This window comes from Oncorhynchus clarkii, chromosome 33 (genome assembly GCF_045791955.1).
Source record: "Oncorhynchus clarkii lewisi isolate Uvic-CL-2024 chromosome 33, UVic_Ocla_1.0, whole genome shotgun sequence".
Lineage (NCBI taxonomy): Eukaryota > Metazoa > Chordata > Actinopteri > Salmoniformes > Salmonidae > Oncorhynchus > Oncorhynchus clarkii.
In genome coordinates, this window is record NC_092179.1 from 5064565 (window position 1) to 5088092 (window position 23528).

General features: G+C 43.9%; 1 protein-coding gene across 1 annotated transcript in view; it reads left to right on the forward strand.

Annotated features, from left to right (window-relative positions):
- The window catches only part of LOC139393099 (integrin alpha-X-like), a 50270-nt gene extending 31424 nt beyond the window's left edge, over positions 1 to 18846 (forward strand). The window contains exons 15-30 of the mRNA XM_071141449.1: positions 615 to 751; positions 4756 to 4916; positions 5474 to 5631; positions 8620 to 8748; positions 9477 to 9544; positions 9645 to 9777; positions 12334 to 12447; positions 12526 to 12605; positions 12765 to 12851; positions 12943 to 13003; positions 13145 to 13246; positions 13519 to 13590; positions 13695 to 13802; positions 16714 to 16812; positions 17120 to 17230; positions 17470 to 18846. Coding sequence (XP_070997550.1) covers positions 615 to 751; positions 4756 to 4916; positions 5474 to 5631; positions 8620 to 8748; positions 9477 to 9544; positions 9645 to 9777; positions 12334 to 12447; positions 12526 to 12605; positions 12765 to 12851; positions 12943 to 13003; positions 13145 to 13246; positions 13519 to 13590; positions 13695 to 13802; positions 16714 to 16812; positions 17120 to 17230; positions 17470 to 17604 — 1755 coding nt within the window. The 3' untranslated portion in view covers positions 17605 to 18846. The remainder of the gene's footprint in view (positions 1 to 614; positions 752 to 4755; positions 4917 to 5473; positions 5632 to 8619; positions 8749 to 9476; positions 9545 to 9644; positions 9778 to 12333; positions 12448 to 12525; positions 12606 to 12764; positions 12852 to 12942; positions 13004 to 13144; positions 13247 to 13518; positions 13591 to 13694; positions 13803 to 16713; positions 16813 to 17119; positions 17231 to 17469) is intronic.
- Positions 18847 to 23528: the final 4682 nt, after the last annotated feature.

Below are 23528 nucleotides of genomic sequence, written 5' to 3' on the forward strand. Positions count from 1 at the left end.
TCAGAATAGTAGCTCCTACTTGTCACCAGCTTGTGAGACAATATTTCAGATGTGAGAAGATCCCAGCATGCAGGAGGCAGGGCCTCCAGAGGAAGGAAAGGTCTGATCAACCTAAAGTTGGATAATCCAATCTTAACCGTGTTTACCCACCTTCTTCACATGTTTCTTAAATGTCAAGTTGGAGTCCAAAATGACACCAAGATACCTGAAGTTAGATACAACTGTCAGATTCTCCCCAATAACAAGAACAGCTCGTTGTGAAGAATCAATGGATTTCTTAGAGAAGTACATACAAACAGTCTTGTCGATATTTAAATGCAGGCAAGCAAACATCCATGTTAACTTGTGGGCAAGCAAGTGTGAGATCATTTATATAGATTGTAAACAGAAGGGGGGCTAATATTGACCCTTGTGGGACCCCAATGTTATAGTAAAGAGAGTTCGACTGAGTGTTCCCCAGACGAACCATTTGACTTCTGTTTGTCAGATAGGAATACATCCAACTAATGACTTCAGTGGACACATTAAGGGGAGATAGTTTGGATAGGAGGGCCTCACTATCTCTCTCACTCTCTGTCTCTATCTCCCCACCCTTACTCTCTCCCTACATCCAGAGGATCCAGGGAGTGAGCGGCAGAGCGGGTAGAGGGCTGCAGTTCTTTGGGGTTTCGGTGCACTCTGCTGGGGATCTGAACTCAGACGGACTGGCTGATATGGTGGTGGGAGCTAAAGGAGCCGCTTTCATACTGAGGTAGGTTCATAAACACTCAGTAATAAAAAAAGATTACAAAGGAATGTATTCTTAAATACACTATATATACAAAAGTATATGGACACCCCTTCAAATTAGTGGATTTGGCTATTTCAGCCACACCGTTGCTGACAGGTGTATAAAATCTAGCACACAGCCATGAAATCTCCATAGACAAACATTGGCCTTACTGAAGAGCTCCGTCACTTTCAACGTGACACTGTCATAGAATGTCACACTTCCAACAAGTCCGTTTTTGTGCTGTTATTGCGAAGTGGAAACGTCTAGGAGCTACAATGGCTTAGCCGTGAAGTGGTAGGCCACACAAGCTCACAGAACGGGACTTCTGAAGCACGTAGTGCGTAAAAGTTGTTTGTCCTCGGTTGGAACACTCACTACTGAGTTCCAAACTGCCTCTGGAAGCAACGCACAAGAACTGTTTGCCGGGGAGCTTCATGAAATGGGTTTCTGTAAGGATTGACACTGGTAGACGAGAAGCAGGTACAGGGAGTGAACATTTAATTAACAACGGATATGAAACAGGACAGGACAGCGTATGGACATGAACACATAATGACATTAATGCAGACACAGGGAACAAACGGGGGAGCAGACAGTTATAGACAGGGTAATCAACAAAGGGAAGGAGTCCAGGTGAGTCCAATGACTCCACCCGGTGTCCCACTTGGGCGAGGCATGGACGCTGGACAAGCCGGTTGGGGCGTAGAAGCCCGGCGAACAGGCAGAGGCGTGTGAACCTGACGAGCCGGCTCAGGCGTGAAAGCCTGATGATCCCGCTGAGGCGTCGGAGCCCAACGAACCGGCTGAGGCGTGGGAGCCTGATGGGCCGGATGAAGCATGACGTGGGGTGGGCGCCTTCCGAGCCCACCGAGGCAAGAAGACCTCTCGAGCCAGCTAAAGTGTGGAAGCCCGATGAGCTAGCTGAGGCACCCCCGGTTCCCTCGGCGACTGCACCCGGACCCGACTTCACCAACCAAAACAACTCCCTGATGCTTCTTTTAGTGTTATCAGCATTCTGTAAGGATTGACGCTGGTAGGCAAGAAGCAGGTACAGGGAGTGAACATTTAATTAACAACAGACATGAAACAGGACAGAGTCAGGACATGAACACATAATGACATTAATGCAGACACGGGGAAGAAGCGGGGGAGCAGACAGTTACAGTGGGGCAAAAAAGTATTTAGTCAGCCACCAATTGTGCAAGTTCTCCCACTTAAAAAGATGAGAGGCCTGTAATTTTCATCATAGGTACACTTCAACTATGACAGACAAAATGAGAGAAAAAAATCCAGAAAATCACATTGTAGAATTTTTTTATGAATTTATTTGCAAATTATGGTGGAAAATAAGTATCATTGAACGCGGAGACCGACAACCGCCGAAACATCTATCCTATAACAACATGAATGAATGTCACTCTGAACTATCCATTCTAACCATGACAGAGAGATAGAGAGGAGGACACTCTCCAACAGAAACAAACTTTTCAACAAAGACCCCGACGACACACTGAGCGTAAATACAGTGCCTTGCGAAAGTATTCGGCCCCCTTGAACTTTGCGACCTTTTTGCCACATTTCAGGCTTCAAACATAAAGATATAAAACTGTATTTTTTTGTGAAGAATCAACAACAAGTGGGACACAAAACGACATTTATTGAATATTTCAAACTTTTTTAACAAATCAAAAACTGAAAAATTGGGCGTGCAAAATTATTCAGCCCCTTTACTTTCAGTGCAGCAAACTCTCTCCAGAAGTTCAGTGAGGATCTCTGAATGATCCAATGTTGACCTAAATGACTAATGATGATAAATACAATCCACCTGTGTGTAATCAAGTCTCCGTATAAATGCACCTGCACTGTGATAGTCTCAGAGGTCCGTTAAAAGCGCAGAGAGCATCATGAAGAACAAGGAACACACCAGGCAGGTCCGAGATACTGTTGTGAAGAAGTTTAAAGCCGGATTTGGATACAAAACGATTTCTCAAGCTTTAAACATCCCAAGGAGCACTGTGCAAGCGATAATATTGAAATGGAAGGAGTATCAGACCACCTCAAATCTACCAAGACCTGGCCGTCCCTCTAAACTTTCAGCTCATACAAGGAGAAGACTGATCAGAGATGCAGCCAAGAGGCCCATGATCACTCTGGATGAACTGCAGAGATCTACAGCTGAGGTGGGAGACTCTGTCCATAGGACAACAATCAGTCGTATATTGCACAAATCTGGCCTTTATGGAAGAGTGGCAAGAAGAAAGCCATTTCTTAAAGATATCCATAAAAAGTGTTGTTTAAAGTTTGCCACAAGCCACCTGGGAGACACACCAAACATGTGGAAGAAGGTGCTCTGGTCAGATGAAACCAAAATTGAACTTTTTGGCAACAATGCAAAACGTTATGTTTGGCGTAAAAGCAACACAGCTCATCACACTGAACACACCATCCCCACTGTCAAACATGGTGGTGGCAGCATCATGGTTTGGGCCTGCTTTTCTTCAGCAGGGACAGGGAAGATGGTTAAAATTGATGGGAAGATGGATGGAGCCAAATACAGGACCATTCTGGAAGAACCTGATGGAGTCTGCAAAAGACCTGAGACTGGGACGAAGATTTGTCTTCCAACAAGACAATGATCCAAAACATAAAGCAAAATCTACAATGGAATGGTTCAAAAATAAACATATCCAGGTGTTAGAATGGCCAAGTCAAAGTCCAGACCTGAATCCAATCGAGAATCTGTGGAAAGAACTGAAAACTGCTGTTCACAAATGCTCTCCATCCAAGCTCACTGAGCTCGAGCTGTTTTGCAAGGAGGAATGGGGAAAAATGTCAGTCTCTCGATGTGCAAAACTGATAGAGGCATAGCCCAAGCGACTTACAGCTGTAATCACAGCAAAAGGTGGCGCTACAAAGTATTAACTTAAGGGGGCTGAATAATTTTGCACGCCCAATATTTCAGTTTTTGATTTGTTAAAAAAGTTTGAAATATCCAATAAATGTTGTGTGATGATTGTGTCCCACTTGTTGGTGATTCTTCACAAAAAAATACAGTTTTATATCTTTATGTTTGAAGCCTGAAATGTGGCAAAATGTCACAAAGTTCAAGGGGGCCGAATACTTTCGCAAGGCACTGTATATATATTGATTGCAATTGTTCCCGAATGAGTGAGCGTTCATGTGTAAAGGATTAGCATTTCAATTGTTAAAATTATCAACTTCTCAGCTGACCCCCACTCCCCTTTTGTCTAACAAGCCACGATGCCGGTTAATCCCACTAGGGAAACTCCGTTATCATTTCCCTGTAACTATCTACTGTTTGTTTATGCATTTCTGTGAATTACTTAGTTAGTAAATAAATGATTTAACACAATTGGTGTATGGATGACTCATCGTGAAGACTGGGTTCGTGCAGATAACCAACCATTTACGACGTTTGGAATGAGACTAACGTGAGGTAAAGAAGAATTAATTAATCAGAAGACTAATTGATCAGATATGAAAATATCTGAAAAGTTATATTAGGAAAATTATAACTTTGTAATCTGAATATTTTCCTTGGTGCCCCGACTTCCTAGTTAATTACAGTTACATGATTAATCAGTTTAATCGCGTAATAATAATTACAGAGAGTCATTTAATAAAGATTCATCTTCAGTTTAATGATGCCAAAGACACGACACTGCATATAAACCAATCACCATCCAGGATCTAAACAACCCATTTTATAATTTGGCATATGGGAGAGTCACTCTCTTTTCCAATTTTTTCATGCTTTATTGACAGTATAAACAGTGGGAGATGGGTGAAAGGGGAGACCGTGAGGAGGGAGCATGTTTAAAATGTTTCTCAATGTTTTGGACCCCCTGATTTGACATGGTTTAGAGCAAGGGAACATACAAATTAAATGGAAAGAGTAGACATTTTTTCTGTAGTAGTAGTAGTAGAGTCTTTGATCTGTTGTGTCTTCTTGTCCACCCCAGGTCCCAGCCAGTGATGCGTGTGTTGGTGTCTGTCACCATGGACCCTCCCATGATCTCCCAGAACTACTTCCACTGTGCTGTCCTCATGGCCCTGAACACTCCCGTAACCACAGCCATTCTGTGTGTCACTGTCACTGGGTCCCACGTGGGAAACATACAGGGTACAGATTATCTCCATACTACAACATAACACACTCTACTTTGAGTTGTATTACTGGAATGAGAGGAATGTGTTATATTGGCTCGGTTTGTTTGTCCATTAATCTGGGTCCGGGAAACTGGCTCTTAGGCTGTTAGTCAACACCTGTTACATTTATTTCACATTTTTATAATGCTTTGGAGATGTTATGGTATCTCTTTGTTTTCTTTAACTTTAATTTTCATTGTGTAACATAACCAATCTTGGAACTCCGTAGTATTCAAAGTTTTTCAGCAGGGATCCCATTTTTTTTCACGATCACACCCCACTCCAAATCGAATGAGACAACTTTAAAATCTGTAAATTAATTATTTCTCATCAAAAATTACAAAATACATTTACACATTTTTTTTCTTCTAATAATCATTTCAATAAGGTTGTATATTGTTCCTTATTGAATACCAATAAGTAAAATAAATAAAAAAGACAATTAAAGCCACTTTCTTTCAAATATGGAGACCCCACTGCGAACTCGACTTTGAATATCACTGCTGTAACTGGTATGTTTCTCTGCCCTAGCTTCTCTCCAGGCATCAGTGTCTGTGACAGTGGATCTACTGGAGGATCAGACCAGGACCAGGCCAGCCCGTCTGCTCTTCTACCCCAGATCAACATCCTCCAGCTGGGTTGAAACAGTTACAGGCACTGCCTGCCACAACTTCTCCCTTAGTATCCCGGTCAGTGGTAGCTTCACACCACTTTCTATGTGTGTGTAGAAATTGACCACCTTAGTCACAGGCTTCATCAATGAGTGCATAGATGACATTGTCCCCACTTTGATTATACGAAAGTATCCAAACCAAAAACCATAGATTACAAGGAAATATCCGAGCTGGGCTAAAGGCTAGAGTTACCACTTACAAGAAATGGGACATGGACACAGACAAGAAAGCCAGCTACGACCTCTAACAAGACATTAAACATGCAAAAGGACAATATAGGATGAAGGTGGAATCCTATTACACTGGCTCCGACTCTCGTTGTATTTTGCAGGGCTTGCAGACAATAATGGATTAGAAAGGAAAACCCAGCCGTGAGATGTTGAATAAAGGTTAAATAAAAAATAAATAATGCCCAACGATGCAGAGCTACCAAACGAGCTAAATGCCTTTTCCGCTCGCTTTGGGGAATACAACACTGAGTTTTGCGTGAAAGCCCCCGTTGTTCTGGGTGACTGTGTGATCTCGCTCTCTCTCGATGTGAGTAAAACCTTTTAATAAGTCAACACTCGCAAGGCTACCGGAACAGACGGAATACCAGGGCGCATTCTCAAAGCATGTGCAGACATTTTACATTTCTCCTTGTCCAAGTCTGTAATCCCAACATGTTTCAAGCTGACCACCATTGTCCCTGGTCCCAAGAACTCCAAGGTAACCTCCCTTAATGACTAACAGCCTGTAGCACTCACATCTTTAATTTTGAAGTGCTTTGAAAGGCTGGTCATGACACACATACCATCATCCCAGACACCCTGGACCCACTCCGTTTCGCATACCGCCCCAACAGATCCACAGATGAAGCAATCTCAATTACACTTCACACTGTCCTCTCACACATGGACAAGAAGGGAAATAACTATGTGAAAATGCTGTTCATAGATGGCGGCAGGTAGCCTACTGGTTAGAGTGTTGGACTTGTAACCGAAAGGTGGCAAGATTGAATCCCCGAGCTGACAAGGTAAAAATCTGTTGTTCTGCCCCTGAACAAGGCAGTTAACTAAATGTTCCTAGGCCGTCATTGAAAATAAGAATTTGTTCTTAACTGACTTGCCTAGTTAAATAAAGGTTAAATAGACTACAGTTCAGTGGTCAACACCATAGTCCCATCCAAGCTCATCACTAAGCTGGGCATCTTGGGACTGAACACCTCCCTCTGCAACAGGATCTTGCACAACCCTTGACCACAAAGCGCTACAGAGGAAGATATACTCAGAGGAAGGTCCACTGGGGAGCCAGGCCCAGCCAATCAGAATGGGTTTTTCACCAGAAAAGGGCGATATTACAGACACACCCCCTCAAACTATCCTGCAGGTGAAGAAGCCAGGAGGTCCTGGGCTGGTGTGGTCTGTGGTTGGGGGACCACTTGGACGTACTGCCAAATTCTCTAAAGCAACGTTGAAGGCAGCTTATGGTAAATTAACATTAAATTATCTGGCATCAGCTCTGGTGGACATTCCTGCAGTCAGTATGACAATTGCATACTACCTCAAACCTTGAGTTATCTGTGGCACTGTTTTGTGACAAAACTGCACATTTTAAAGTGGCCTTTTATTGTCCCCAGCACAAGGTGCACCTGTGTAATGTTCATGCTGTTTAATCATCTTCTGGATATGCCATACCTGTCAGGTGGATCGGTTATCTTTGCAAAGGAGAAATGCTCACTAACAGGAATGTAAAAAAACAACAACTAAGAAATAAGATTTTTCTGCATATGGAACATTTCTGGGATTTTTTTTTTATCAGATCATGAAACATGGGCCCAACTCTTTACATGTTGCGTTTATAATTTTGTTCAGTGTAGTTAATGTAATGGTTACTCCGTCTATCTGCACTGATTCTATCTTGCACTGACTCCATGAACACTCACAAGACTATACATACCCACTATATACACACACTACACTGACACTCTCCATACAAAACCTACACACATACACTACATGACCAACAGTATGTGGACACTCGTCGAACATCTCATTCCAAAATCATGGGCATTAATATAGAGTTTGTCCCCCCCCTTTTCTGCTATAACAGCCTCCACTCTTCTGGTAAGGCTTTCCACTAGATGTTGGAACATTGCTGCGGGGACTTGCTTTCATTCAGCCACAACAACATTAGTGAGGTGGGTCACTGATGTTGGGCGATTTGGATTGGCTCACAGTCGGCGTTCCAATTCATCCCAAAGGTGTTCGATGGGGTTGAGGTCAGGGCTCTATGCAGGCCAGTCAAGTTCTTCCACAGCGATCTCGACAAACCATTTCTGTATGGACCTCGCTTTGTGCACGGGGGCAATGTCATGCTGAAACAGGAAAGGGCCTTCCCCAAACTGTAAAAGTAAACATTTCACGGTAAAGACTACACCCGTTGTATAAAGGTGCATGTGACAAATAACCTTTTATTTGATTTTAAATTAGTGCATGTTAATGTGAGTTTTGTCCCTGTGTGCATCCTTTAGGTGCATATGTGTACATTATGTTGCATGTATGTAGTTGGCTCCATACACACTCAGGTTGTACAGGGGGACAGAGGCAGCAGCTGGCACAGTGGTAAGGAGCGTTGGGCTAGTAACCGAAAAGTCGCTGGCTCGAATCCCTGAGTCGACTAGGTGAAAAATCTGTCATTTAGCCCTAGAGTAAGGCACTTAAACCTAATTGCTCTGTATAAGCGCATCTGCTAAATAACTAAATTGTATCTGCAAATGTTCAATGCATTTGACTTAATGGGTGAGATACGACAGACATTTATTTTATGAGATTATCTGCACAAAACAAATTTAGACTACCATTGTGGAGACACCACACAATGGTTGTACAACTTGTATGGGTTTGTATTTACACATTTGCACCTCACTTTTCCCAATCTGTCTGCACTTGGTAAATGCTTAGTGTGTTTTTGGGGTGTTTATTTGAGGAGTGTTTTGGTGTGTTCTCTGGGTCTGTCCTCCAGGAGTGTATATCAGACTACCGTGAGGTGCCTCTGTCTGTTCAAATGGCTGTGGAGGGCCTGGAGGTACCAGGGACAGGAGGACTGAAGTCAGTCCTGAGCCCAGACAACCCAACCTCTTTTGCACACATGGTGAGCGCTCTGTGTGTGTGTGTGTGTGTGTGTGTGTGGAATTTGGTTGTGTGTCTGTGAATGTGCTAGGTAAAGCCCCGCCTTATCTCAGCTCACACGCGCTCCAGCATGTATATCTCACTGGTCACCCCCAAAGCCAATTCCTCCTTTGGCCGCCTTTCCTTCCAGTTCTCTGCTGCCAATGACAGGAACTAACTGCAAAAATCACTGAAGCTGGAGACTCATATCTCCCTCACTAACTTTAAGCACCAGCTGTCAGAGCAGCTCACAGATCACTGCACCAGTACATAGCCCTTCTGTAAATAGCCCATCCAACTACCTCATCCCCATACTGTATTTATTTATTTATTTATTTATTTATCTTGCTCCTTTGCACCCCAGTATCTCTACTTGCACATTCATCTTTTGCACATCTATCACTCCAGTGTTTAATTGCTATATTGTAATTACTTCACCACCATGACCTATTTATTGCCTTACCTCCCTTATCCTACCTCAATTGCACACACTGTATATAGACTTTTTCATCTGTATTATTGACTGTATGTTTGTTTATTCCATGTGTAACTCTGTGTTGTTGTATGTGTCGAACTGCTTTGCTTTATCTTGGCCAGTTCACAGTTGTAAATGAGAACTTGTTCTCAACTAGCCTACCTGGTTAAATAAAGGTTAAATACAATACAATGAAGAAAAATGTTTTTGCAGCAGTTTGTGATGGTTTTTTTCAGATCTTGCTGGAGAAGGTTTGTGGCGAGGACCATGTGTGTGTCTCTGACTTATCAGTCAACGTCACCAGGTGAAATATGTCAAATATTTGTCCAATTTGTCATTGTATTAATTGAACTGTTTCTTAAACGGTCTCTCTCTCCCGCTCTCTCCCCTCCTCTCTCCTCCAGTCCAGAGGTGGTGTGTAGCGAAGGTTTCCCAGTAGAAGTAGAGGTAGAGGTGGCTAACAGTGGAGAGGATTCCTCTGAGGCTGAGCTGACACTGGTCCACCCCTCCTCCATACCCTTCGTTCCTACCAAACGGGTAAGACCCACCACTGTCGGGAGGGATGGAGGCAGGTTTAGGATGAAGGGCTAGAGAGAGATATGAAGGGGTGTGATGGAGAGATTTAGTTGTGAGCAGGGGTGGGAAGGATGGAGGGATGAAAGGATGGGATGGATTTAGTTGTTAGCAGGTGGGAAGGATGGAGGGATGAAAGGATGGGATGGATTTAGTTGTTAGCAGGTGGGAAGGATGGCGGGATGAAAGGATGGGATGGATTTAGTTGTTAGCAGGTGGGAAGGATGGCGGGATGAAAGGATGGGATGGATTTAGTTAGCAGGTGGGAAGGATGGCGGGATGAAAGAATGGGATGGATTTAGTTGTTAGCAGGTGGGAAGGGTGGCGGGATGAAAGGATGGGATGGATTTAGTTAGCAGGTGGGAAGGATGGAGGGATGAAAGGATGAAAGGATGGGATGGATTTAGTTGTTAGCAGGTGGGAAGGATGGAGGAATGAAAGGATGGGATGGATTTAGTTAGCAGGTGGGAAGGATGGTGGGATGAAAGGATGGGATGGATTTAGTTGTTAGCAGGTGGGAAGGATGGCGGGATGAAAGGATGGGATGGATTTAGTTAGCAGGTGGGAAGGATGGCGGGATGAAAGAATGGGATGGATTTAGTTGTTAGCAGGTGGGAAGGGTGGCGGGATGAAAGGATGGGATGGATTTAGTTAGCAGGTGGGAAGGATGGAGGGATGAAAGGATGAAAGGATGGGATGGATTTAGTTGTTAGCAGGTGGGAAGGATGGAGGAATGAAAGGATGGGATGGATTTAGTTAGCAGGTGGGAAGGATGGCGGGATGAAAGGATGGGATGGATTTAGTTGTTAGCAGGTGGGAAGGATGGCGGGATGAAAGGATGGGATGGATTTAGTTGTTAGCAGGTGGGAAGGATGGCGGGATGAAAGGATGGGATGGATTTAGTTGTTAGCAGGTGGGAAGGATGGCGGGATGAAAGGATGGGATGGATTTAGTTAGCAGGTGGGAAGGATGGCGGGATGAAAGGATGGGATGGATTTAGTTGTTAGCAGGTGGGAAGGATGGAGGGATGAAAGGATGGGATGGATTTAGTTGTTAGCAGGTGGGAAGGATGGCGGGATGAAAGGATGGGATGGATTGAGTTGTTAGCAGGTGGGAAGGGTGGCGGGATGAAAGGATGGGATGGATTTAGTTAGCATGGGAAGGAAGGAATGGGATGGATTTATTTAGTTAGCAGGTGGGAAGGATGGCGGGATGAAAGGATGGGATGGATTTAGTTGTTAGCATGAAAGAATGGGATGGATTTAGTTGTTAGCAGGTGGGAAGGGTGGCGGGATGAAAGGATGGGATGGATTTAGTTAGCAGGTGGGAAGGATGGCGGGATGAAAGGATGGGATGGATTTAGTTGTTAGCAGGTGGGAAGGATGGCGGGATGAAAGGATGGGATGGATTTAGTTGTTAGCAGGTGGGAAGGATGGAGGGATGAAAGGATGGGATGGATTTAGTTGTTAGCAGGTGGGAAGGATGGCGGGATGAAAGGATGGGATGGATTGAGTTGTTAGCAGGTGGGAAGGATGGAGGGATGAAAGGATGGGATGGATTTAGTTAGCAGGTGGGAAGGGTGGCGGGATGAAAGGATGGGATGGATTTAGTTGTTAGCAGGTGGGAAGGATGGAGGAATGAAAGGATGGGATGGATTTAGTTGTTAGCAGGTGGGAAGGATGGAGGGATGAAAGGATGAACGATAGAGATATACTGTATGAAGGGATGCCATGGATTTAGTTATGAGCAGGGGTGGGAATGATGGAGGGATTTAGTTATGAGCAGGGGTGGGAATGATGGAGGGATGGAGGGATTTAGTTGTGAGCAGGGGTGGGAATGATGGAGGGATGGAGGGATTTAGTTGTGAGCAGGGGTGGGAATGATGGAGGGATTTAGTTGTGAGCAGGGGTGGGAATGTTGGAGGGATGAAAGGATGGGATTTTGTTAGTTATGAGCAGGGGTGGGAGGGATGGAGGGATGGATGGATTTAGTTGTGAGCAGGGGTGGGAAGGATGGAGGGATGAAAGGATGGGATTTTGTTAGTTATGAGCAGGGGTGGGAAGGATGGAGGGATGGAGGGATTTAGTTGTGAGCAGGGGTGGGAAGGATGGAGGGATGAAAGGATGGGATGGATTTAGTTGTGAGCAGGGGTGGGAAGGATGGAGGGATGAAAGGATGGGATGGATTTAGTTGTGAGCAGGGATTGAAAGGATGAACTATAGAGAGATATATACATTGAATGAAGGGATGGGATGGATTAAGTTGTGAGCAGGGTTGGTAAGGATGGAGGAGTGAGAGGATGGATTTAGTTGTGAGCAGGGTTGGTAAGAATGAAAGGATGAGATGGATTTAGTTGTGAGCAGGGGTGGGAAGGAAGGGGGAATGAAAGGATGAGATGGATTTAGTTGTGAGCAGGGGTGGTAAGGATGGAGGGATAGAGATATGATAAACTGTTTGCTTTTATCAGCTCGTTTTGTTTGGCTTTGATCATGTCACAGGTAATATTTCATTCTGTTATAGCCATCAGGACCAGGCCAGGTGGCTGTTTGGTGTGTGTCCAACACCACAGGACTAGAAAACATCACACACACAGTGTGTCCTCTCAGCTCTTCCGTCCTGAGACAGGGGGCACGGGTAAACATCATTAAGCCTGCTGAATTTTTGTAAAACTGAGAGAGACAATATTTTGATCTGATTCTGCCCTTCCCCCAGGTGACAGTGTTGATGTCATTCACAGTGTTTGAGCCAACCTGTTTGAGAGAAAGACTGGCTTTAAATGTGTTTGTTACTACGTGAGTCACCATTTCCACAGATAGAACTTAACCAGTGATGGGGGAAAATAATGAAGTTATTATTTTCTATTTTACTCTATTCCATTCATCTATCTAATCAGAATTTGTAGATCATAATTTGTGTCATGGTAAACGTGTATTCATTCTCCTGTCCTACAGTGATAATGAAGGACAGGGCACCCTTCAGGATAACTATGCAAGTGCCTCTGTCGATGTCAAACTTCCTATCAATATTGTTGTGAAAGGGTGGGTGCTTACAATTTCCTCTTCGGACAAAGTTTCAATATGACAATAGTGACTGAGTCAGGATAAATGATCTTTACTTATTATATTTCAGTGGAGACTCCTCCCAATACATAACTTTCCCAGACCACAAGCTTCTGGAGCACATATACATGGTAGGAATAAATCCTACTGTACATGGTACTGCTGCCTACTGGTTCTGTATACCTGTCTGTCTCTATCTGTTAGTATTTCAATGACACTTCTTTCAGTATCCATCCTGTTATATCTCCCCGTGTCCTATCTCCATCTCTGAGGTGGAGAATTTTGGAGATGTGGCAGCACCGGTCAATGTAACATTTGTGATTCCAGTGGAGTTGGACTCTGGTTACCTGTGGAATGTGTCTCTTCCTCAAACAGTGAGTGCAGCCTGGGTCCTTTTCATTAGGGTACACCTTTTTGACATTGTCAGCGAAAATGGGTTTTTCTTATTGGGCAAGTTTAGATAGTACCTTCGTGTTTCACTCACTTGAAGCATTTACTTTTGTTTTGTGCCCGGTCTGTAGCAGACACAGGTCATCTGACAGCATCTAAAATAGTCAAGCAGCATGAAGTACCAGTGGCAGGATATGGTATTTGGTTAGTTGCATATGTACTTATTTTTGTGCGCACATCTGTGTTTGTGCCAAAGGATAACAGCAGAGGAAAGTGTGAGAGGAAGGAGGTATTCTCTAAACAGGAAAAAAACACTCTGTTTTATCAGGTGAGATAGACCTCCTAAAAGAGACATAAACTCAATAGAAACATGGGTGTTTCTCTAGTCACTTGTCATTTCTACTCTAACTCTTCTGATTGGGTCTACCACAGCACTGTAGTGGGGTCATCTGTCATGTGGTTGGCTGCACCATAGGACTGTCATCCAACAATCAGCCAACCATCTTCAAGTTTGCTGGGAATGTCAGTAGAAACTCAGAGGTAAGGATAATCGTAACTTCATACATACGTTTCATGTTGTTGAATAATGTATGTAAGAATATGTTTTGTATGGGCTAGATGCGGCAGCCATATATAGATTGCTCTGGTATGGGTCCATGTCAAGCAGATGAGGCTAGATTCTATCAGATCCGTGTCAGACGACACCCGCATAGCGGTTGTTTTAGCAGTGTCAAATCAAAGCAAACTTTATTTGTCACATGCCCCGAACTCAATAAGTGTAGACCTTACCGTGAAATGCTTACTTACAAGACCTTAACCAACAGTGCAGTTCAAGAAGAGTTAAGAAAATATTTACCAAATAAACTAAAGTAAAAAAATTATAAAAAAGTAACATAACCGGTCAGGATGCAACCGATCAGGATGTTCTCGATGGTGCAGCTGTAGAACTTTTTGAGGATCTGGGGATCCATGCCAAATCATTTCAGTCTCCTGAGGGGGAAAAGGTTTTGTCGTGCCCTTTGTCTTGGTGTTTTTGGACCATGATAGATCATTGGTGATGTGGACACCAAGGAACTTGAAACTCTCGACCCGCTCCACTACAGCCCAGTTGATGTTAATGGGGGCCTGTTCGACCTGCATTTTCCTGTAGTCCACAGGCAGCACTTTCCTCAGCACTTGTGTCGTCAGCAAACTTAATGATGGTGTTGGAGTCATGTTTGGCAATGCAGTCATGGGTGAACAGGGATTACAGGAGGGGACTACGTACACACCCCCGAGGGGCCCCACACACCCGAGGTGCGGCCCACCAGGAAGTCCAGGATACATTTGCAGAGGGAGGTGTTCAGTCCCATGGTCCTTAGCTTAGTGATGAGCTTTGAGGGCACTATGGTGTTGAATGCTGAGCTGTAGTCAATGAACAGCATTCTCACATACAGTTGAAGTCGGAAGTTTACATACACTTACAGTATATCACAAAAGTGAGTACACCTCTCACATTTTTGTAAATATTTGAGTATATCTTTTCATGTGACAACACTGAAGAAATGACACGTTGCTACAATGTAAAGTAGTGAGTGTACAGCTTGTATAACATTGTAAATTTGCTGTCCCCTCAAAATAACTCAACACACAGCCATTAATGTCTAAACCGCTGGCAACAAAAGTGAGTACACCCCTAAGTGAAAATGTCCAAATTGGGCCCAAAGTGTCAATATTTTGTGTGGCCACCATCATTTTCCAACACTGCCATAACCCTCTTGGGCATGGAGTTCACCAGAGCTTCACAGGTTGCCACTGGAGTCCTCTTCCACTCCTCCATGACGACATCACGGAGCTGGTGGATGTTAGAGACCTTGCACTCCTCCACCTTCCGTTTGAGGATGCCCCACAGATGCTCAATAGGGTTTAGGTCTGGAGACATGCTTGGCCAGTCCATCACCTTTACCCTCAGCTTCTTTAGCAAGGCAGGCAGTGGTCATCTTGGAAGTGTGTTTTGGGGTCGTTATCATGTTGGAATACTGCCCTGCGGCCCAGTCTCCGAAGGGAGGGGATCATGCTCTGCTTCAGTATGTCACAGTTGGCATTCATGGTTCCCTCAATGAACTGTAGCTCCCCATGTTGAACTTCCAGTGACCAGTCAGTATGAGGGAGTGTGAGAGCGATGACACCAAATTTAACACACCTGCTCCCCATTCACATCTGAGACCTTGTAACACTAACGAGTCACATGACACCGGGGAGGGAAAATGGCTAATTGGGCCCACTTTGGACATTTTCACTTAGGGGTGTACTCACTTTTGTTGCCAGCGGTTTAGACATTCATGGCTGTGTGTTGAGTTATTTTGAGGGGACAGCAAATTTACACTGTTATAGCAGCTGTACACTCACTACTTTACATTGTAGCAAAGTGTCATTTCTTCAGTGTGGTCACATGAAAAGATATACTCAAATATTTACAAAAATGTGAGGGGTTTACTCCCTTTTGTGATATACTGTAGGTTGGAGTCATTTAAAACTTTTCAACCATGGAAAACGACTGAGAATTTTTCTACAATATTCACATGTTGACACCCTTACGATGTATGACTGTCTAGCTGGCTGGGTTTAGGATATTTACTGGCCCATACCAGTGACAAACCTAACTATGTTATCAACATATGGCAGAACACAAACAAAATCTAGCTCACTTATTTTGCCAGCAAGAAAGAAATAGCCACAAATTCATTCAGAAACGAGGGAAGAGAATAGCTAGCCATTGCAAGAAACATTTATAATTCCATTGAGCAAAATCCACAATCCACCCCTCCAAATAAAGCCTGGCTCTGGGGCTTCTCAGAAATAGCTGCTACACTCCCTTTAAAGGTAATTTCTGATTGTGCCAATGTAACCGATGTGAAATGGCTCGCTAGTTAGCGGTGGTGCGCGCTAATAGCATTTCAATCGGGTGACCTCACTCGCTCTGAGACCTGAAGTAGTCGTTCCCCTTGCTCTGCAAGGGCCGTGGCTTTTGTGGCGCGATGGGTAACGATGCTACGTGGGTGACTGTTGTCTGTGTGCAGAGGGTCCCTGGTTCGGGCGAGGAGAGGGACGGAAGCTATACTGTTACACCAACATATGCAGCATTTACCATGAATGCGATCTCTGCTATTGCAGGATCATTGCCTTTAAATTCCTATCGTGCTATGGCGATGAACTTCGGCGATACGGATTGAATCGAGCCCTACACTTTCTATCGCCATTTTGAACTTCTAACATGGTAGGGCTAATATGGAAGGGAGTGCTTTGTGACACACGAGCAGCCGCTCACCTATTTGTCAGCTTCTACCGCAGTTCCACCTCCAACACAGCCAAAATGCCAACGCAGGTTAGCGCTCCATCTGATTGAATCGAGGCCGAGATTCACGTTATGAGTTGTTGTGGTTCAGTTTCAGTAGTGTTGTTTGTTTCCCAGGGTTCAGCAGTGCAGGTGGAGGTGGTCAGTTGGGGATCGCTGTCCTTCGACCAGAGTGTCTACTCCCAGTACCCTGCCGTTGGTTCTCAGAGTGTGAAGGTGAGCCAATCATTTCAGATGCTCTCTAAGGGCTCTATTCCATCAGATCCTCTTTAGCCCACATCTGCATAGTGGTTGTTTTGGCGGTTGGAACTGCGTTGCCATTGGTTGCATGGAGTCGCGTTAAGAGGAATCCCATGCAGTCTTGTTTACAAGTTCAAACATTGGAATGTAAGATGTAATCTACACCTCGATTAGGCTGATAGAAATTCATTTTATTTTGTTTCATGATTTTCAATTTGAGAACATTATTTCTAATGTGCTTCATGACAATGATCTTTCTCATTTCTTCCACTCACTCTTCTAGATTCTGTCCATTCTGGAGACAACTCCTGAATCCCACACTGCTCTCATTGCTTCTATCAGTGTTGTGTTTTCACTGTTGCTACTGATGATAATCTCTGGGTTTCTCTACAAGGTGAGACACTCCTCTAACCCTAAATCCTAACATAACCCTAGCCTCATGCCCGCATCCCAGTTCAACCGCAACCACAATCCTAACCCTGTCTGGTTCAGTGGTTCTAGAGTGGGGAGGAGGGAGTGGGAGGTGACACCCTATTCCCTCTCCAATGATGTCTGTCTGTACGAACAACATTATGTATACATCATACAACCATATAAATATTTATTGACTAAAGACTATTTCTTTTTTCTCAGAAGGGTTTTTTCAAGAGCAGAAGAATTGCCTCTGGTGTTGATTATAGTCCAGCTGTTCCTGGTCGGACTGCAGCCCCTGATGATGACCATGGTCTGACCGCTGATATTTCCTCACTGGGGGAGAACACCCTGTAGCCCAGTGCCGGTCAGTGCCGTTTAAGTTAAGGGAGGAAGATTTTTTTTCATGCGCATGGCCTTATTTCTATTACAGCATATTGGATGACTGTCATTCATATTCCATTCACCCAGTTCAATGTAACAAACTGGTTTAGGCTACTACATGATACTAGAATTTTCCCTGTACACATCATGAGGGTTCTACAACCTAGCCTATGAATGAAAGTTTACAACGTAGGTGCACACAGGTCAAGAGACACATTTGAAGTGACAGACTGTGACACATGGACAGACAGTGACACCTTACACACTCTTGCCTTCATCTAGCTGATACAAGGTGTAGTCATTAATCCAACATTTGCAAACAAAAGTTTCTAATGGACAAATTCAAGTATTTTTATCCCCGTTTGGTTCCGTTTAAGAAACGTGTTTCAACAGAATTGGCGGAATGAATACACCCCTTTTTCACGCGTAAACACAGTTCACTTTCATAGCAGCCACGTTGTATTCCTTCTCGCATCCATGCACTCTCCTCCTCTCACCTCTTCCCTTCACTTGTGGGCTGCAATGCACTGCAATGTATGTGACCAGGTGAAAATAGCTTTCCAAGCCAAACCGCTACACACAGCCTATAGCTAATAGAACTAACGTGTTAGTAAACCCGCTACAATCATGCAGTAACGTTAGTCAGTCATTTTTAAAAATAGAACCTTTTATTTAACTAGGCAAGTCACTAAAGAACAAATTCTTATTTACAATGACAGTCTACTTGTAAAGCCCCCCCCGGCCAAGTCCTCCCCTAACCCAAACGGCGCTGGGCTAATTGTGTGCCGCCCTATGGGACTCCCAATCACGGCCAATACTCCCGATACAGCCCGGGATTGAACCTGGGTCTGTAGGGACACCTCTAGCACTGTTATGCAGTGCCTTAGACCGCTGGTGTTGTGTTGGAAAGTCATAGCCAACTAATAGCCTCTTAAGGATCAGACCCTTTTTTCCAATTTTCGCCTAAAATTACATACCCAAATCTAACTCCCTGTAGCTCAGAACCTGAAGCAAGGATATGCATATTTTTGATACCATTTGATACCATTTGAAAGGAAACACTTAGAAATTTGTGGAAATGTGAAATTAATGTAGGAGAATATAACACATATCTGCTAAAAGATAATACAAAGAACAAAAAATGTGTTTAAAACTAACATAGTTAGTTTGAACCCTGTCTGAGCAGGGTTTTTCAGTAGGCTAAACTAGCTAGCTGCATTTGCTAGTGAAGTGTAAGTGAAACTGAAAGTTAATTTTATTTATTTATTCTTTAGCCCTTTTTCGTGGTATCCAATTGTTTAGTAGCTATTATCTTGTCTCATCGCTACAACTCCCGTACGGGCTCGGGAGAGACGAAGGTTGAAAGTCATGCGTCCTCCGATACACAACCCAACCAAGCCGCACTGCTTCTTAACACAGCGCCATCCAACCCAGAAGCCAGCCGCACCAATGTGTCGGAGGAAACACCGTGCACCTGGCAACCTTGGTTAGCAAGCACTGCACCCAGCCCGCCACGGGAGTCGCTGGTGCGCGATGAGACAAGGATTTCCCTACCGGCCAAACCCGGGCGACGCTAGGCCAATTGTGCGTTGCCCCACGGACCTCCCGGTCGCAGCCGGTTACGACAGAGCCTGGGCGCGAACCCAGAGTCTCTGGTGGCACAGCTGGCGCGGCAGTACAGCGCCCTTCACCACTGCGCCACCTGGGAGGCCCGAAAGTGATTTTTTGGGGAGGAAATCTCTCTATTTCTCTTTTGCTTCTCCTTCATTTCGGAAGATATACATTTGTTAAAATCTGGTAAGCTATTGTCTTTCTCTCTCTTTGAGTCAACTACTCACCACATTTTATGCACTGCAGTGCTAGCTAGCTGTAGCTTATGCTTTCAGTACTATATTCATTATCGGATCCTTTGATTGGGTGGATAACATGTCAGTTCATGCTGCAAGAGCTCTGGCAGGCTGCTGGACGTCCTCCTTTTCATAATTACTGGAAGGGGTTGAGAACCATGAGCCTCTTAGGTTTTGTATTGAAGTCAATGTACCCAGAGTAAGACGGAAGCTAGCTGTCCTCCGGCTACACCATGATTCTACCCTATAGAGTGCTGTTCTGGTTTCTGTAGATCTTCTTTGCAAAATAGTGTTTAATCAATTATTTGGTGACGTGGTTATATTTAGTATAATTTTATCTAAAGCATACATTTTTAAATATTTTATCAAATTCACTGAGGAGGATGGTCCTATTCTGGGCTGACCCACCCAGCCACCTTAGCCTTTCTGATACCTCTGTCATTATGATTCTCTCCCGAAGTGTGCACTCACACTCATACATCTCGAAGTGTGCACTCATATTTAAAAGGAATGGATTGGTATGAGGAATATGGTGGAAACCTGTTTTTTGCCTGTTTTGCATGTTATTTTGGCATTAATATGTGTCACAGATCAGTTTGCAAACAATGTAAAATAAAATTAATATTGAGTTAATAAAGCTGCATACAAACAGTCTCTTTTTTGCTTTATTTCATCTTAGCTCAATGCTTTCTGTAGTGATGGGGCAGCCAGCGGAAAATATGGAGCGTAATGTTCTCTAGTTGCACTGTGATTGGCTCAGTGTTCTGTCACTCATGGAGAAACTACGTCACCGCAAAATCTACGGGTAGAGCTAAAAAATTCAAGCCCCTTACGTCCTGCCATAGAGTTACATTAGAAGTGCCCATCCAAGAAGGCTCAAGGTCATTGGCCACAGGTAAAAATTACGTAAAATAACGTTATGTCTACCGTAGCTTTGATTGGACTGATCATGTCAACATCATACATTGGGCTCCTGAGTGGTGCAACGGTTTAAGGCACTCTCAGTGCTAGAGGCGTTACTACAGACCCTGGTTCATTTCCAGGGTGTATCACAACCAGCTGTGATTGGGAGTCCCATTGGGCGATGCACAATTGGCCCAGAGTCGTTCCGGGTTATGGTTTGGCCATCATTGTAAATAAGAATTTGTTCTTAACTGACTTGCCTTGTTACATAAAGAAAATCCTTTCAAAATCGTAGCAATCAAGCTAGACAAGCAGTCATCGTCGTCAATCTAAAGGCAAATCCTTTTTGATCCTTGACATATGAAGAGAAATTATAGATAAAACGTATCGGTGCTCCTCCGCCATAAATGCGCCACTGCAGCCCCTGGTTTGATCCCAGGCTGTGTTACAGCCGGCTGTGACCGGGAGACCCATGAGGCGGTGCACAATTGGCCCAGCGTCGTCCAGGTTTGGCCAGCCGGGATGTCCTTGTCTCATCGTGCTCTAGCAAGTCCTTGTGGCGGCAAAGGAACCTGAAAGCTGACTTCAGTTGTCACTTCGACAGTGTTTCCTCCGACACGTTAGTGCAGCTGGCTTCCGGGTTAACCCGAGCAGTGTGTCAAGAAGCAGTGTGGCTTGGCTCTCAACCTTAGTCTAGTCCGTAAGGGAGTTGCAGTGAAGAGACAATATCCTAATTACCAATTGGATATCACGAAAAAGGGGGTAACGCCATGGGCCAGAAAGGTTTTAATACATTGGCTATGCTGTCAATCCAGCATGACTTCTGCCACGTTCAAAACACCTGGAAACTCGGAAATGTACGACTTCAGTGAGTTCAAGACAACTGGGAACTCCGATAAAACTAGCTCAGACTGGGAAAATAAGGAAAATAATTTTGATAATAATCATCCAATGCGGAATTCTAAGTTGAGATTTTTCTAGCGCCACCTTCCTGCTCAAGGGAGCACAGCACAAGGCGAGTCCAATAAATTGTAATATCCCTCATAACTTAACTACTGTTCTGACTTGATGGTGCACATGTAGCCTATAACATGTTTAGAGAAATGTAATCATATAATATTGTGAGAACTTTCATTTTCCCTTTATTTGTCCTAAGGTTCTGACTTGGTGTACTGGGAGAATACTGCAAGAACATCCCATGAATTCTGTCACTATACATTTCAAAAGTGCTGAACAAATAGTTTTGACTACATCCGTACTAGCTCGCTCAAGAATGTCTTAAATGAAATTACGGATTTCCTCTTATTTTCTCGTAGGTTCCCTTATGCAATAGTTTGTACGGCTCAATTGTCAGTAGAAAGCACATTTGTTTAAGCAAGTCAGCCATATCAGCTATGTTTTTTTTAAAGGCAGTAGAGTGCCTTGCGAAAGTATTCGGCCCCCTTGAACTTTGCGACCTTTTGCCACATTTCAGGCTTCAAACATAAAGATATAGAACTATTTTTTTGTGAAGAATCAACAACAAGTGGGACACAATCATGAAGTGGAACGACATTTATTGGATATTTCAAACTTTTTTAACAAATCAAAAACTGAAAAATTGGGCGTGCAAAATTATTCAGCCCCTTTACTTTCAGTGCAGCAAACTCTCCAGAAGTTCAGTGAGGATCTCTGAATGATCCAATGTTGACCTAAATGACTAATGATGATAAATACAATCCACCTGTGTGTAATCAAGTCTCCGTATAAATGCACCTGCACTGTGATAGTCTCAGAGGTCCGTTAAAAGTGCAGAGAGCATCATGAAGAACAAGGAACACACCAGGCAGGTAGGCATACTGTTGTGAAGAAGTTTAAAGCCGGATTTGGATACAAAAAGATTTCCCAAGCTTTAAACATCCCAAGGAGCACTGTGCAAGCAATAATATTGAAATGGAAGGAGTATCAGACTGCAAATCTACCAAGACCTGGCCGTCCCTCTAAACTTTCAGCTCATACAAGGAGAAGACTGATCAGAGATGCAGCCAAGAGGCCCATGATCACTCTGGATGAACTGCAGAGATCTACAGCTGAGGTGGGAGACTCTGTCCATAGGACAACAATCAGTCGTATATTGCACAAATCTGGCCTTTATGGAAGAGTGGCAAGAAGAAAGCCATTTCTTAAAGATATCCATAAAAAGTGTTGTTTAAAGTTTGCCACAAGCCACCTGGGAGACACACCAAACATGTGGAAGAAGGTGCTCTGGTCAGATGAAACCAAAATTGAACTTTTTGGCAACAATGCAAAACGTTATGTTTGGCGTAAAAGCAACACAGCTCATCACCCTGAACACACCATCCCCACTGTCAAACATGGTGGTGGCAGCATCATGGTTTGGGCCTGCTTTTCTTCAGCAGGGACAGGGAAGATGGTTAAAATTGATGGGAAGATGGATGGAGCCAAATACAGGACCATTCTGGAAGAACCTGATGGAGTCTGCAAAAGACCTGAGACTGGGATGGAGATTTGTCTTCCAACAAGACAATGATCCAAAACATAAAGCAAAATCTACAATGGAATGGTTCAAAAATAAACATATCCAGGTGTTAGAATGGCCAAGTCAAAGTCCAGACCTGAATCCAATCGAGAATCTGTGGAAAGAACTGAAAACTGCTGTTCACAAATGCTCTCCATCCAACCTCACTGAGCTCGAGCTGTTTTGCAAGGAGGAATGGGAAAGAATTTCAGTCTCTCGATGTGCAAAACTGATAGAGACATACCCCAAGCGACTTACAGCTGTAATCGCAGCAAAAGGTGCGGCTACAAAGTATTAACTTAAGGGGGCTGAATAATTTTGCACGCCCAATTTTTCAGTTTTTGATTTGTTAAAAAAGTTTGAAATATCCAATAAATGTCGTTCCACTTCATGATTGTGTCCCCCTTGTTGTTGATTCTTCACAAAAAAATACAGTTTTATATCTTTGTTTGAAGCCTGAAATGTGGCAAAAGGTCGCAAAGTTCAAGGGGGCCGAATACTTTTGCAAGGCACTGTATATGAGGCTGTATGAACTGTTTTGCTGCCAGACAAGGCTCCGCTGATAGCCAGGTGTAGCAGTGGTAAGGATTCACTCCATGATGCTGAAAAGAAAGCTATGCTGTTGGGAC